The sequence below is a fragment of the Andrographis paniculata genome, unplaced genomic scaffold, assembly GCF_009805555.1.
Source record: "Andrographis paniculata isolate CXL003 unplaced genomic scaffold, ASM980555v1 Contig89END, whole genome shotgun sequence".
NCBI classification, from domain to species: Eukaryota; Viridiplantae; Streptophyta; class Magnoliopsida; order Lamiales; family Acanthaceae; genus Andrographis; species Andrographis paniculata.
Window position 1 is genome coordinate 762,969 of NW_026137627.1, and position 16,361 is coordinate 779,329.

Genomic DNA, 16,361 nt, shown 5'->3' on the forward strand with positions numbered 1-16,361 from the left:
TTGGTTGTCTAAGAAGTAAAAAAAATCTTGATCTCGATCATCTAGTGGGATCGGAAATCAAATACCAAATAATAAAAATCGGCTTCTTTTTTTTTTTTTTTTTTTTTTTTCACGTGTTGATATTGGATCCTCAAATCCGATATTTTGCGTGTGAACAATCATCACCATAATTATTATTTTTTACTTCCGTTTCAAAGATGGCGAGCCAATCGAAGTTTAGTCGGGATTTCAGGCAATGTCTTAAAATATTATTATTATTATTATTTCACAATTAATTTTATGCAAAAATTTTCTATCAATGTTAAACAATTTTCACTTCCTAAATGACAAAATTATTTGGGTGTCTTTAGATTGTTCCCTAATAAGTGTTTTAAAAAATTTGCTAGTTAAAAAATAAGAAATAAAAAATATAAACTTTTCTTCTTTCAAGCCAAAATGAAATATTGTTATTTTCCAAGAATATTACCCAACAAATACATTGAATAAAAAGTAACAAATATACACAATAAAAATGAATAATTCAACATACAAAATTTCATTTTCTATAAAAAAATCGTGCTAAACAACAAAAATATTTATAATTATAACAAACAATAAATATATATTGAATATTACTTACATTATTCATATCATACGATCCTTAATAAAAGTTTATTATTTTTTAAATAAAATATCATATCATAATACTATTTAAATAAAAATTGAAATCAAAACTCCAAACTCAAATCAAAATCAAACATACCCATAATTTTTTAACTTAAAATTTTATTTTTTTTTAAAAAAAAATATTTTTTAATATAATATTTTCTGAGAAATATATATATATTTTTTTTAAATTGAAAATTAATATTAAAAAAAATCAAGGTGGACTTAATAATTTAAGGTTTTAAACCATGCCATTAATTGGAATAATTTGACAAACAATATACTCCCTCCGTCCGATGTAATATGAGTGTATTACTGTAGATACGGGAATTTAGGTAAAGTATAATTAGTAAGTAATTAAGAAATATATTAGTAAAAATAATTATAACTCCCTCCGTCCCGAAATTAAGTATTCGTTTGTTTTTTGCAAGTAGTTTTAGAAATATGAGTATTATATAGGGATATAGTAAAAATAAAGTAGAAATGACTAAGATAACCTTATTAGTATGTGTGATATAAAAGTAATAACATTTGTGTAATATATTGTAAGTTGTAAGGGTATTTGTAATGTTAGGTAGATACTACAGTTACTAAAAGAGAAAATGGATACTTTGTTATGGGATGGACTAAAATGGAAAAATGGATACTTTGTTATGGGACGGAGGGAGTATTTAGTAAAAATAATTATAGATTAAGATTAATATAACTAAATAGTTTAATTAAGATTAAAAAAATTAAATTTTAAATTTTAAAATATGATTAAAGTGTATAATTAATTTTCCCAAAAAAAAAAAGAACAAATTATGTGGGACGGACGAAAATATAAAATAGGGACAAATTATGTGGGAACGAGGGACTATTTATTTTGATTGTGGCTATAGTATCAGCAAAGTTGAGATAAATTGAATTTAATTTGGTTCAAATAATCAAAAACAATATTTAATTTCAATAATTAAATCAATCACATTATTTTTGTGCATTGTGGGCTCCATAGTCGTTAATTATCTAAATATTTGAAAGAAAAAAAATGGCAAGGTACGATGAATGTGTTACTGTCACAAATAGAAACGAAGGTTACCCAAGAAAATTTAAATTTAGTCAGGACAAAAATAAATATGTAATAAATATTTTCTTCATTAATACTCATTCTCCTCTTTCTTTCTTTTTGTTTGCTCTTCACTCTATCTCATAATAAAGTATTCATTTTTATTTATTTTGGTCAACAAAATATTCATTTTTTTTTAATAAATGTACTATCTACTTAATATTATAAATACCCTTACAACTTCAAATGTATTATACAAATATCATTACCTTTATATCACACAATACTAATAAGGTTTATTTAGTCATTTCTACTTTATTCCTACTATATCTTAATATAATACTAATATTTCTAAAATTTCGTGCAAAAAAAACAAATGGATACATAGTTATAGGACATAGGAAGAATTATTTCTAATTTAAGCTTCTTAAAAAATATATATATATATATATATATGCACAATTTTCCCCTTTTTACCGATTTAACTTTATATATAAAGTAAGTGTATATGTAATAATATATCTGTAATTTAAATCAAAGTTAAAGTATATTTTGATATTAGTATATGATTATTTTTTTAAAATATTTGAATTGAAAATAAGAAATATTTTATTTATATCTTTTTTTAATAAACAAATATATTAATATACATTCAAAAAAAATATACTACCTCCATCTCACATACCGTGTCTGCTACACTGTAAACACGGTATTTTAGGAGGGGTGTAATTAGTAGATAATTAAGAATGTATTAGTGAAAATAATTATCCTATAATATAAATAATTATAAATTAAGATTAAGATAACTAATTAGTTTAATTAAAATAAAAAAAAATAATTAACAAATTTAAAATGAGATTAAAGTGTGTAATCATTTTTTAAAAAAAAAAAAAGTGACATGGAATATGTGACGGACAGAAACGACAACGTGGACATGGTATGTGGGACGGAGGAGTAATTTTTTTTAAAAAAGTAAAATTTTATATAATATGAATAAATTTAAAATAAATGATGTCCTTATTCTATATCTTTAATTTTAAAAATGTTAGTTTTAAAAATATTTAAATATATATTACAATTTTTAAAATCATATATATTATATAATAAATCAAATAATAATTTAATAAACTACTTTCAACCGAACTTTTAACTTAAAATCAATTGGCAATCAAATGAATTTTTAATTTGCAACGTAAATGAATTCCGTTATAAATTTTCGACATCATAGTGAACACCTAAAATTCCGTACTAAAAATAATATGCGTAATGTATTCGGTATTTATGCATCAATATGTTTGGTCACCCAATCAAAAAAATATTAACTCTATTTTATTATATTACCAAAAAAAAAGTCAATATATAATATACTTTAATTTATATTAAAAAAATAACAATACAACAAAACATCAATTTTTTATTTTTTTATATTTTATATATACATCAAACATAAAAACATTTTAAATTAAAAATACTAAATAATGACATTCACAATTGTCAACAAATTAGGGACAGGTAACATTCCTTGTCCACGTGGCACACCACTTAATCACAAAAATTAAGGTTGTGCTTCAAGTTGCATGGACCGGCTTAGACCGGTTTGATCTATGGCCGGTTCAGCTATTTTTTTAAATAAAATTATAGTATAAATACAATTTGAAATTTTGATCTGCTATGAAAAAAATTGGGCCCTGAAATTATATATATTAAAATTAAAAGTTTATTTCATATTTACATATCAAATGTTCAAAATTCTAAATTGATCTTGTGTTCAATATTCTTAAAAAGAAATAATAATAAAAAAATTAAATTGCACAAAATCCACACGTGGTTTCACGAAATTGTACCAAATTCTCATACTTCTAAAACTGCATTAAACTCCCTCGTAGTTTCATAAACTATGCGCCTAACCCCGTCGGCGGTCCTTATTTAAGTTTGGACGCATTTAGGTAAAATATCGTTAAATAATGACCGCCGATAGGATTAGACGCATAGTTTATAAAACCACAAGGGAGTTTGATGTAGTTTTAAAAAATATTGGGGATTTGATACAATTTCTTGAAATCACAGATGAATTTTCTGTAATTTAGCCTAAAAAAAAAAAAAAAAAACTTTCTTCTTCGTCACGCCGGTCACTATTCCTCCATTGTCATCCATCTTGTATAATTATATACTTCCTCAGTCTTATTTATTGTCTTTACTTTTCTATTTTCGTCTGTCTCATTTTTTACTTTTAGAAAATAATTATAAACTTTAATCTCATTTAAAATATTTAAATTTATAATTTTTTTAATTATACTAATTAGTTATCTTATTTTTAATTTAAAATTATTTTTATTATACAAGAAGAGTATTTTTTATGTTCAGAGATAATTATGCTATATTTTTACAAAATCCATCGCTATCTGTATTAAAAATTGATACAATTTGAACATTAATTTATGTTTTTTATTTTTTATTTTTTGGATAAATTAACATAATGCTGATTTTTCTCAACCAACATAATAATAAAATCGATATGTATATATATATATATATCTAAAATATATTAAACGGATCGGGCCAAACAGGTTTGGGTCAAAAAGATCACAAGTTAATTTTTAACAAGTGAGTTTACATGTGTTCATATTAAGTGCCAAGATCAAATTTTGTTCCAGATATTAAAATATATTGATCTGTTTTTTTTTTCTTTTAAAAAAATATGTTTAATAAAGTTTTTCACACAATTCTCGAATTAAAAAATTATTATTATTATTTTTCGTAATAATATTACATAATATTATTATTATAAAAATTCAAAATATAAACAGAACGACCAAACCAAACACTCTAATTCTCGTATTGCTACTATGGACAAAATTTTGTGTATTAAATAGTCATAAAGTTTTATACTAATATGTACTCATTTCTATAATTTGCATATTATATTTGATAAACATACAATAATACATTTTTTTTTTTTAAAGTATGAAATAAATTGCAGAAATATTTTTATTAGTGTCTTATAATACTAATAAAATGACATTTATACAAATATTAAATATTTTTTAAATATTAAATATAATGACGTAAAAGATAAATAGATATGTAATTAAAAAATATAGTAATATTATAAAAATAGAGTGTTGACTCCTTTTGGTAAGGAAGACTTTCAATATGTCTGTGACTGACCGTGACATGATGAACATTTAGGGGACTGAATCTGGACATGGACACCACTCTTATTTTATTTTATTAATATGTCTATTTTTTAAAAAATATATTTAAATTCAATAAAATATAAAATCCATTTACATAAGCTCTGTTTGTTTATAGATTTTTATTATTTATAATTTTTCTTTGTTCAAAATATTAAACTATTATTCATTCCGTCTCACTTTCTTTGTCCAATTTTTCTATTTTCGTTTGTTTCGTATAACTTGTCATTCTTTCTTGGAAATATAATTATACCGTTTTAATTACATTTTAAAATTTATAATCTATAACTTTTTATATTAAATAAAATATTTAATCATCTTAATATTAATTTATAATTATTTTACTAATATATTTTTTAATTACTTATTAATTATTCAATATCTAAAATTTTATGCTTAAGCTAAAATGGACAATTTAAATGAGACAGAATAAATATTTTTTTTTATATTATATTAAAATTTAATTTTACAAAACATGATATTAATATATGTTACATCGAATAACTATTTTAATTCAAACAATGACAAAACTTAAAAAATAATTTGATGGTAAAATTTCTATCTTTTACAAATTTGGTTGTGGGTATGAGTTCTTGTTATACTTCCTCCGTCTCATATTTATATATCCATTTATTTTTTGCATGAAGTTTTAAAAATATTAGTATTATATTGAGATAAAAATATAAATAAAGATAAAAAAATTAAATTAATCCTATTAGTATTGTATGATATAAATGTCATCATTTATGTATATTGTAAATTGAAATAGTATTTATAATGTTAGGTAAATAATACAATTACTAAAAAAAAAATTGATACTTTGTTATGAGACGGACCAAAATGAAAAAAATGAACAGATTGTTAAGGGACAGAGAGAGTATTAATTTTTTTTTTTAAATAGCTGATATCACCCTATCTTAATCCGATCTGTTTATTACCAAATCGAATTTATATTAATCTGTTTACATAATTAAATTAAATTTTTTTAATTCAAATCCAATTATTTTAAATAATTTTGTTTTGTTGGAAAGGTCTTCTAGAATGTTCATTGGACTGGATAATGATATTCGTATCGGGCAAGTTGGTCTTCTAGTTTTCTTCTGTAGTTTTGACCAAGGCTTAAATAATTAATTATTTAATTAAATATTTGTAGGGTTGGCTATTTATTTATTTATTATTTATGCACCTAATCTTTTCCTTTGTCACAAGTTTATTGAAATTCAATTGAATTTTCAAAGAAAATTTTTGGATATATAATGACGATTTTGCCCCGGCATTGTTTTTTCAGTGTGACATACTCACTTACATAATACATACCCTCCGTTTTACTTCAATAGGTTTTTTTGGTTTTTTAATAAATAAAAAAATAATATTATTTTATTTATAGACGAAAATGTGAAAAATAGTTTTTTTTTAAAAAAAAATTATTTTATGTATAAATTATTTTTTATATAAAAAAATTAATATAATTTAGTATTAACATATGATAATTTTTACTATAATAAAAAATTAATATTTTTAGATGAAAAATAATAATAATAATAATATTTTCAATTTCAATTGGAATGGGGAAATTATTATATTTAATTAATTTTTTTTAGATGATTTTTTTAAAAAAATAAATTAATTAATACTATTTGTGTTCTTTTAGTGAAAACAAATTAATATATTTTTAAAAAATAATTTATTACACTTGTTCTTTTAATATATATATATATATATATGCGGAGAGAGTTAGTATTTAAAAGTACATAAAGAATATAAAAAAATTAAATAAAAAAAGCTCTTGTAAAAATTTAAAAGAAGAATATAGTTTCTTATAAATTAGTAATTTTTTTTAATTCATTAATTGATCAATTAATTATTTTTCAAATACATTTAAGAATTTTAAGATGTGTTTTTTTAAGCTAAAATAAAATTCCAAAGAACTGAATTTTAATACTCCCTCGTCCCAAAAGAGATGTCTAATTGAGAGTTGACACGAGAATTAAAGAATAATACTCCCACCATTTCATAAATATTGTCTTAATTGGATTGGACACGAGATTTAATGAACATTGATATTATATCGATAGTTGGTAAAAAAATATGCATAAAAGACTTTTTTGCCTTTGTGAGTGTATTAATGTAAAAAATAGTGGAAATTGTGTAATAAAAATGAAAAAGTAGGGGTAATTTTACAGTGGTATGATTATTTATGGAAATAAGTCTATTGTTTGAGACGGACAAAAATGATAAACAAGACTATTGCATTGGGACGGAGGGAGTAGTATTTAATTGAAAATGGGTATAAAGTAGAATGTAAATGACTAAAATACTTTTACTTTTTGAAGGATTTTAAAGAGTAGATTAGAGTAATAATCAGGGTAGTATGTAAAAGTAAAAATAATTTTGTTATAAAGTAGAGACCACGACTACTAAAATAAGAAAACAAGACAATTATTTTTGAACGAAAAATGAAAAAATAAGACAACTCTTTTGATACTGATGAAGTATTTGTTTTATTACTATTATTATTTGCTATCTTATTGCCCCATTATACAACTGAGTATTTATACTTTCCATTGCATATTTTATACTTCCTTCATTCCAAATTGGACACATTTTTAGTCTATTCTATTTTGATTGATATATTTTTATTTTTAATAAATTATATTTATTAAAAAAAAAATTAACAAATAATTTAGCTCAATTAATTTCACGACATATAACATTATTAATATCCACTCAAAATCTTTTTATTTTGATATATTTTTTTACCAACCAAATATTTTTATTTATATATAATTTTTTTTTTAATTTTTCTATAAATAAAAAACATCTATTGTTCGCTACTTCACTCGTATCTTTTCCAATAAATTTTTAAATATTTAACGTACTATTTTAAAATAAATAAACTACAATACAATTTAATTTATCTCTATATATGTAATATATATTTATTTATTGTAGAACAAATAAAAACAAATAAAAAACCAAACACACGCAAAGCAAAGGCGAACACACGAACGGTGTGGATCATTTCTGGAGTTGAGCTCCCGGGAGTGAGAAGAACGAGAAGGTCCTCCCCCGCCGCCGTGCGTCATCGTTCCCGTTTGACTCACGTGCTGCCTTTAGGAAATCCATCTCCTCTTCCATGGTCCACTCTCCATTTCTGTTGTATCTATGTATATATATATACACACACATACATATATCTATAGCCCTCCATTTTCAGGAAACAAAAAATTTAAAAAATCGATCAATTAAATATCGAGCTCCAACAATGGATTCTTCTTCCTCGAATTTCTTCCAGTACCAATACGACGACGTTTCGCTGCCCTTCAACTTCAACGACTCGGAGGAGATGCTTCTGTACGGCGTTCTGGCAGAGGGCGGCGGCGGCGGAGGGGAAGCGAATTGTCAGTCGGAGGAGGAGGAGAGTTCCGGCGGCGGCGGAACCCGCCGGGAAAAGGCGTACCGCGGGGTGCGGCGGCGGCCGTGGGGGAAGTTCGCGGCGGAGATAAGAGACTCGACGCGGAATGGGGTGAGGGTGTGGCTGGGGACGTTCGACAGCGCGGAGGCGGCGGCGCTGGCGTACGATCAGGCGGCGTTCGCCATGCGGGGGTGCACGGCGGTGCTGAATTTTCCGGTGGACCGGGTGCGGGCGTCGCTGCAGGGTATGATAGAGGAGGAAGCCGGCGGCTCGCCGGTGATGGCGCTGAAGCGGCGCCACTCTAGGAAGAAGAAATCGACGGCGGCGGCGGCGGCGAGGAGTATGGAAATGGAGAAGAATAGTGATAGGAATGGTGTGATGGTTCTAGAAGATTTGGGGGCTGATTATTTGGAGGATCTTCTAAACACTTGTTCTTACTCATCGTCTTCTTCTTCCTCTTCTTTTTTCTAATGGATTCATATTATTCATTAGGGTTTAGTGTGAAATATCTTAGTTTTGTATTGGATTTAATCAAATTTTAGTGATTTTTGGTATGCAAATCAACCGTATTAGGCAAATTCTATGTAACGCCAACTAGTTTACTTTTATAATGTAAAAGTTAGCGACCACTATTCGATCAGCGCAATTCGAATAAATTTCAATCGAACCTATGTAGCTAACCGTATAGCTGTTAAACGAGCCGAGCCGTTCGTGAAATCGGCTCGGTTAAAACTTGTTCGCGAACGTTAACGAGCCGAGCCGAACAATATAAATAGACTCGTTTGGTTAACGAATGAGCCCGAACTTCGTTCGCGCCGAGCTTTGTTCGCGAACGATTAGTTTAAATAATATATTTATTATAAATATTATATATACATATAAAATTATAATTTATAAATAAATAAAATATTAATTTAAAATATATAAATAAAATAATCTTAAATTTTCTTTATAATTTATATATAAATTTAAAAAAATAAGACAAACGAACTCGAACAAACTCGAACGAGCTTAATCAAGCCTAAACGAACCGAATACGAACTCAAACAACAAAAATTTTTAACGGACCGAACTCGAGCACTACGAACGAGCTCAAAAGCTTAACGAACGAACACGAGCCTCGTATTCGCGAACGTTAACGAACACTTAAAATTTGGCTCGGCTCGGATAGTTAACAGTTCTAGTTAACCGTGACACAAAGCACATTTTTAGTGATAAAACATCACATTGTAATTTAAATTAGTAAAAAAAATACTTTCTTCGTCCCAACTTAAATATTTTTTTCATATCAACTACAATTCTAAAACCATATTATAAATCTATTGAACCATAATGCAAATAAATTGAAGCACACATTAAACAAAAAAAAAAAAAACACACAAACAGAACCATAGTGTATAAACTATATTAAACTATGTACACAACAATATGCTTATCCACATTAGTATTGCAGAGAAGGGTAAAAAAAAAGTGAGAAAAACAATCAAGAAAATGATTCAAATGGAGAAAATAAGAAGATGAGTAAAACGTGCAAGACATCTCATCCAATAGGAATGTTACCCTGTCGATTTCGATTTCGATTTCAATCTCAAATAGTGTGACTGAATTCAGTGAATAAATGATTCATCCTTCGATCATCGAACACAAAAGACAAAATTAAATCAAGTTTTCTGTCATACCTTCTGGTCCCCATCGAAAAATACTGATCCCAGAGAGTAGTCGTAGTCATCGTCGTCGTCGTAGTAGTAATAGTACACTGCACCAAATCTCAACAAGCATAAGTTTAAAAAACAGAGAATGACAACGTTCTGCAATCAGTTGAAACAAACAAACAAACCTATCGGCGCTTCTCGCTGTCCAGCCAGGCGAGCCCTGGCATGAGCTCGAGCAGAAGGGCGTGCAGCCGTTCATCAGCCACTGCGTTTCCCGTGATCTCTAATTGGGTCAGATTCATGTCCTTGAATAGCAGATACGCGTCCCAGTAATGGCTCAACTGGATGTCGCTATTTGCAAGTTTCGAGAACTGCCACTCGCTTCCCCCTGTGTTAGTGAGAGGAGACGAGCACAAGTATCGCCTTGTATCAATAGAGTGGTTTCCGATCTCATTGTTTGATATATCCAACACTTCTAGCAAATTCAGTAATTTTAAGGGCTCTAGAGCTGTAAAGCTGCAGAATTTGTTGTTGTTGAGCTTCAAACACGACAGGAGCTGTAGAGACTCCAACCCTGTGGATTTCATGTGCAATAGAAAACGTAAGAAGTCGATGCATACTAATGTAGACAGCGAGGAAGACAGGACAGAAATTAAAATAGGAGGAAACTAAAAAATAACCAAAACACAAGTATTTGGTAGCAAGCAATGTACTCGTACGTGTCAAACAATTAATAAAATAGTTAGTGCATTGAAGGATGGCCTACGAATTACGATATTTATTTATTTTTCTAAAGAATGCTAATTATGCATAATGATGCAATTGAGTTGAAGAATTGGTATTAGCAAGCAATAGTATACACTACCTTCGATTGATCGGAGTTTGTTGTGGCTGAGATCCAGAATTTGAACCCATAATAACTGCTCCATACTCCCAATCCGCGACAACGAGAGGCCATTCATTCGCACAGATAAATATGAAATCGTATGTGGTGAACAAGGCTCTTTGTATTCACCACAGTGCTTCAACAAAGTCTCCGAGTTTGAAGTCAACTGCAGAATCACAAAAGGTTTTTGATTGTACTAAACAATTGCAAGATGCAATTCTCAACAGTGATCAACATGAATCAGTTAAAATCCCAAATAGTCGGACCGAAAAAAGAGACACTAACCTGCTTCAACAAGACTAGGCTGTACTCATCTTCATAGTAACAAATATGTGAAGGGTCCATTTTCATTAAGTCATTATAAAGTGCAAGAACTTCCTCAAAGTTGAATTCTGCTCCATCGTCTCGGTTGTAAGTCATCAATGTGTTGCGAGCCATCAAGAGTCTGGCAAGAGTGAGTTTTCCAATTTTACTACAACACAAAAAATCAGAAAAGTTAAAGAAATTTATCACTTTACTATAATGCATAAAAACAGATTACCCTAAATTACCAGTTCGTTGTAAACAGAAGTTCTTGGCAGTGATCTATTTCATTGGATATGGTCTCCAGGCTCCACTTAGGAGGCGAAGGTATATTTTCCTTCGTTATTTCCAAATTACAAAGTGAGTGAAAAAAGCCTGTCTCCAGAGATTTAAAGTTTTCCTCTTTCCATGATATTCTTTCATGTGTTGCTTGCACCTCAGACTGCCCTCGGTTATCAGAATATAATAAAACAGTAAAAGATATACCCCAAGACTTGGTGCAGGGCATACCACTTAGGGAAGTAATGCCCGGAAGCTCGGCAACTATAACTTTTACAGGACAAGCATCTAAGGCATCGACTTCATCAGGAAATTTCAGGTAAGTCAACCAGGCTTGGGAATAACCGGATTTATTTGCTGAAAGTGGACTCCAAACGGAATCAGTGAGAGCATTATACTGACATTCAATATTTACTGTGGAGGAGCTTACTCCATTGACTGCTTCGTTGAAATATATAATGAGAGGAAATCTGCCAGCCTTAGACCGGAAATGTAGAGTGGGTTGGTCACTGAAATGACTGTCGAATGACAAATTCACATTAGCGCCATGAGGAGGCCATGAAGAAAGGAATAGAGGCTCTTGCTTCAGGGTTTGATCCAAAAGCCATAGATGATAAAACCAGCCACTTTGATCATCAGGATCTGTGAAGAGAGCATTTCGTACAAACTCATATTCCTCTCCGAGAACATTCTCTTTATCAAAAAATCCTTCTTTTCTCTCCAGGAGATCAGACAAAAGCACACTGCAAGTTCGTCGAGGTTTAAGAAGTAAAATTGCAACAAAAAAGTGGCATAACTCCAATCAAAATCTTAACATACCAAAAGCTTTTCTACTTTCAAATTATTTTATTTTTTTTTAATTTTCATTGGATAACAATCGCATAAAATGATGCATATTATCCACCCATCGGTACTCCTAAGAGTATTATCATATATGATTTGGTAAACTAGTATTACCTTCGGTTATGCCAGGCAGAATAATTGCTGAAATTATCATATATCATATCTGTTGTATACTGAAGTTCCTCTTGATTAGGGATCTTCTTCAACCCTGCTATAAACCTGAAATGACCATTACCAGAAAACATGATTTAACAGAAGCAAGTGGTCATCTTCCCACTAGACAAGAAAGTTTCAGCAATTAACCTCCTATAGTTCCATGCGTGGAAATTCCGTGCATCGAGCCTCTGGAACTTGCCTAGAAGCCTTAATTCCCTATCCGTGGATGAATGGCCCATGCTTAGAATCCATTTACGGTGATGCCATGCCCCATAAGATTTAAAATTCCTCTTCAATGCATTCTCTACCTAAATGAAATTCACATTATATAACTAGTTTTGCAGAGAGTTGAATTCATATAAACTTCAATAAACGTGAGACAAATTTTAAGCAATCTGGAATAACAAACTAAAGTCAATAAGTAAAACATACAACTCTCAACTCTTCATCAAGAATTGATTGAATTGATTCAGGATCAGCTCCGCCGTCCGATTGTTGCTTGAGGATGTCTTGTACTGCTAGCTTCCGGTAATTCCAACCAGTATAATGCTCAGGATTTGATTCTACGAGTTTGGCACTAATCTCAACAGCTTCCTTTGTGTATCTACAACAATAATTTGCACTAATTTAGAAGAAATTGTTCAATCTGAATCAGAATACGGAAAAACAAGGAAAATAAAAGGTGCATACATTTTGTTGTGGTGAAAATGAAGAACTTGAGATTGAAGTTCACGAAGTTTTGCGGCTTTGAGCGACGATGCTTCTTGCTCTTCTTGACTTGGGTCTTTCCGCGGCCTCCCGTGCATCTTTATCAAAATTTGGATTTGGCAGTTGAATTTGATCGAGCAGACTGGCGGTGCAGATCTGTACTGGGAGAGTAAAAATCGAAACAGAAAATCACCATACGATGTCAATAGCCGGTGTATGTTCAAACGATTTACACCGAAAATTCACTGAAACGGCGCAAAATCAGATCGAACTGAAATAACAATCAGCGAACCAGTCGAAATTGCTGTAGAAGCTTGAAAGAATCTCACAGACGAAGCTCGCTGAAGACGACGACGAACTGCAGCTGATAATTAGGGGTGAAGTTTATTTATATAATTATTATTTTTTTAAATATTATTGGAATTTATATTAAAATAATAAGTTTTTCAAAACTAATAATGAAATAGTCAACAAGCGGGACAAAATTGTCATTTTGTCTCTTCTGAGAGAAAATTGAGGATTGGGAAATTTCTACAAAACGTCGTCGTTTGCGATCCACAATTACAGTTCCAGTTCGTGATCGAAGGGTGCGACGGGGAAGAAGAAGCAATACTGCAATTGATCGGCGTTGAAACGTGATTCTTGGAACTTCGACATGGAATCGGAAGGTAGAATATCTTTTCGCATCGTGAAGCGCTATATTTCCTTGAATTTCCGGATGTTGTATGCTGAATTTGTGCTAAGTTTTTTTGTCAATCTTTCTAGGGCAACGCACTGGTTCGAGTCCTACTGCAATGCTCGGAGCTCTCTTGTGCAAAAGGTCGAGGCTACACGACGAACTCCGGAGCATCGAAAAGCAGGTGACAACTGACAACGATTCTCCATTTTTTCGGAGCTTATTTGCAGAAAATTTTCAATGTGCATACGTGATGCTCATTGAAATGACTTTCTTCTTCCTTTTTATTGAAGGTGTATGATATGGAGACGAGTTATTTACAGGATCCAAGCCAATGTGGCAATGTCTTGAAAGGTTTTGAAGGGTTTTTGTCTTCTTCAAAGAGCACTACACTGTAATTAGTTTCTTCGAGTTGAATTTCCTCCATTGATTTCCTTGCTCTTACTCTAAGTTTTTAATGAACAATGGATTAAAATTGCTTTTGCTCCATGAAGTTCGTTAGGGTGGAAAATGAATCTTGATTAATGTATATACATACACACACACACATATATATATATATATGCTGATTTTATCGAAAATATAATAAAAACATAAAATTCATGGCCTTACTGAGCATTATTGAGTTACTTTGAGTTGATATGTTAGCTCCTTAAACAATTCGAGCGGAAACTGAATAAGCTTGTTCACATAAAAGTTTGAATCTTGATTAGGGCACCAAGTCATTGCTGCAGATTGGTGTATTGAATTCACTTTTGATTTCTTTCTCAGGTAGTGTGACGACATAATGGTTTTACTGTGTTTTGATCTTGTGCAGCTTGAAACGTTCGAGGAAGTTTCAGCTTGAAGACAGGCTCTTCTCTTTGTCGTCCGTCACCTCACCAGCCGTATGAACTTTACTTGCACCCTGTTATTTCTGTACATATAATGGAATCATAAGATATCATTTTAGGGATTTGGATAGAGAGAGATGTTGTGTGTGTCTTTCTTGTGTTCTATGCTTGCTCAGTGCTTCGCTTTCTTTGCTTGATGTCGTGTTGATCTTTTTGTCAAAATATTCAATATTAGAGCTTTTGTAGAATGCCACAATGGTGATTTACTTGAATATTACATTTTCTTGATGACTGTCGTTGAAATCAACTGAACAAATGATCTACAACATTTTAAGACCTTAAACTACTCTGGGATCTCGTCTAAAACTGTCCCGGAAGATTTTTAAGCCAACCCATGTTTGATCAAAGTTTTATCTTGTGTATATATATATATATATCAGGCTGAGGAAATTGTTAGAGACGGAGGTGTACCAGCCAATGGACCGTAAGCATTCTATAACTTCCTCGTCGTCTCATTCTTTAACTACATTGTGTTTGAAGAGTCTATGTTATATTGTGGTTGCAGTGGGAAACCGAAGAAGGGGAGAGCGCCAAGAGACGTGAAGCGAAGGCAGTCGGCCGAAGCTGACTTCGACTATGAAGATGATCCTGATTTGGTTTGAGCTACGTGTGTATTCTGATGCTTTTTTTTTTGTACCATACAATACACAGATTGATTTATGATCAGCCTATATGCTCACTCTTATGTATGTATTTCACGTCATAATTTAAATTACGGAGTATATACCTTTAATCGAAAACTCAGAAGCCCGGTAGCATCAATGCGAATAACACCTAGAAGATGACCCGTGGGGCTCGGCATACGTACATATGTCAATGGACCGATCGCCACCCGGAAGACAATATTTGTAGCACTTGTGATAATACCTTTCTTGTTTGGCTCGGATCGTTAAGAGAATTTTTGATTTTATTTATCTTAAAAATAAATTAAATATAAAATTATTAATTTAATTTTTTTATAAATATTACCAAACATTCGCGAACAAACTCGTGAACATAATGAACTAAAATTTATGTTGTTTTTGGCTCGTTAAACTTGACAAACGAGCTCTTAACGAACTTAAACGAGTATAATTGAACTAATTTCGCAAACTGTTAGTTTGTTTTTGAGCTCTACGAGGTTGATGAGCAACAATATCACATAAGCAACGCGTGAGTGTGTATACTAGATATGACGTGAGTGTATGTATATTTTAGTTTTTGTAATATTGATCAAAAAATATATATAAAAAATTGTTAAGTTAACACATTCAATGTTTTTTGTTTTTGCGTAACCATGCGGGCGTCTCCGGTGTCGGAGGACTAAAACAACAAAAAATTTTCATTTATGGGACTAGTTTGCGACATGCTCCACTTACGAGACTAAAATGATAGGGGTTCAATTACAAGACTAAAATGTCGTTTTTGTCCATCAACGTCCCCTGTCACTTTTTTTTTTTGGAAAAATAATTACACAATATTTTATAATTTAATTTTTTAAAATTTTAATTAAACTAACGAGTTATTTTAATCTTAATTTATAATTATTTATATTATATGATAATTATTTTCACTAATATATTTTTAATTATACAGGACTAAAGGATTATTATTTTGAATAATAAATTTAATTTATAATTTATAAAATAATTAATTTAAAATAATATTTTAAAATTTTTACTATAAA

The 16,361-nt window shown here is 30.0% G+C and overlaps 3 protein-coding genes across 6 annotated transcripts; 2 read left to right on the top strand and 1 right to left on the bottom strand.

Moving 5' to 3' along the window:
* Positions 1-8,076: 8,076 nt before the first annotated feature.
* On the top strand, positions 8,077-8,820 carry LOC127243003 (ethylene-response factor C3-like). Its single transcript, XM_051262835.1, has one exon. It carries the CDS (start codon positions 8,150-8,152, stop codon positions 8,768-8,770), a length of 621 nt encoding a protein of 206 aa, XP_051118792.1. The 5' UTR covers positions 8,077-8,149; the 3' UTR covers positions 8,771-8,820.
* A 950-nt stretch (positions 8,821-9,770) lies between these two features.
* LOC127243001 (geranylgeranyl transferase type-2 subunit alpha 1) lies at positions 9,771-13,516 on the bottom strand. 4 transcript variants are annotated; one of them, XM_051262833.1, is made up of 10 exons: positions 13,419-13,516; positions 13,109-13,282; positions 12,851-13,022; positions 12,566-12,726; positions 12,377-12,481; positions 11,389-12,162; positions 11,123-11,309; positions 10,817-11,003; positions 10,137-10,525; positions 9,771-10,055 (listed from the first exon to the last, which is right to left on the bottom strand). In XM_051262833.1, the coding sequence occupies exons 2-9, from the start codon at positions 13,222-13,224 to the stop codon at positions 10,137-10,139; spliced, it is 2,091 nt and encodes a 696-aa protein (XP_051118790.1). In that variant the 5' UTR covers positions 13,225-13,282; positions 13,419-13,516; the 3' UTR covers positions 9,771-10,055. The 4 variants fall into 4 exon arrangements, with proteins under 4 accessions (XP_051118790.1, XP_051118789.1, XP_051118788.1 ...); XM_051262832.1 differs by having other exon boundaries at positions 13,109-13,287; XM_051262831.1 differs by having other exon boundaries at positions 13,109-13,494.
* Positions 13,517-13,653: 137 nt separating this feature from the next.
* Positions 13,654-15,384, top strand: LOC127243016 (uncharacterized). The gene is made up of 6 exons (XM_051262848.1): positions 13,654-13,794; positions 13,892-13,986; positions 14,096-14,196; positions 14,620-14,689; positions 15,076-15,119; positions 15,201-15,384. The coding sequence occupies exons 1-6, from the start codon at positions 13,782-13,784 to the stop codon at positions 15,295-15,297; spliced, it is 420 nt and encodes a 139-aa protein (XP_051118805.1). The 5' UTR covers positions 13,654-13,781; the 3' UTR covers positions 15,298-15,384.
* Positions 15,385-16,361: the final 977 nt, after the last annotated feature.

Bases quoted from the DNA above. Each gene is read 5' to 3' on its own strand.
- LOC127243003 (XM_051262835.1), top strand. From the start codon at position 8,150: ATGGATTCTTCTTCCTCGAATTTCTTCCAGTACCAATACGACGACGTT.
- LOC127243001 (XM_051262833.1), bottom strand. From the start codon at position 13,224: ATGCACGGGAGGCCGCGGAAAGACCCAAGTCAAGAAGAGCAAGAAGCA. The intron at 12,482-12,565 runs GTTAATTGCTGA...TGGTCATTTCAG, and splicing joins CACGCATGGAACTATAGGAG to GTTTATAGCAGGGTTGAAGA. The intron at 10,526-10,816 runs GTAGTGTATACT...TGAAATCCACAG, and splicing joins CAAACTCCGATCAATCGAAG to GGTTGGAGTCTCTACAGCTC.
- LOC127243016 (XM_051262848.1), top strand. The intron at 14,197-14,619 runs GTAATTAGTTTC...GATCTTGTGCAG, and splicing joins TCTTCAAAGAGCACTACACT to CTTGAAACGTTCGAGGAAGT. The intron at 14,690-15,075 runs GTATGAACTTTA...TATATATATCAG, and splicing joins CGTCCGTCACCTCACCAGCC to GCTGAGGAAATTGTTAGAGA.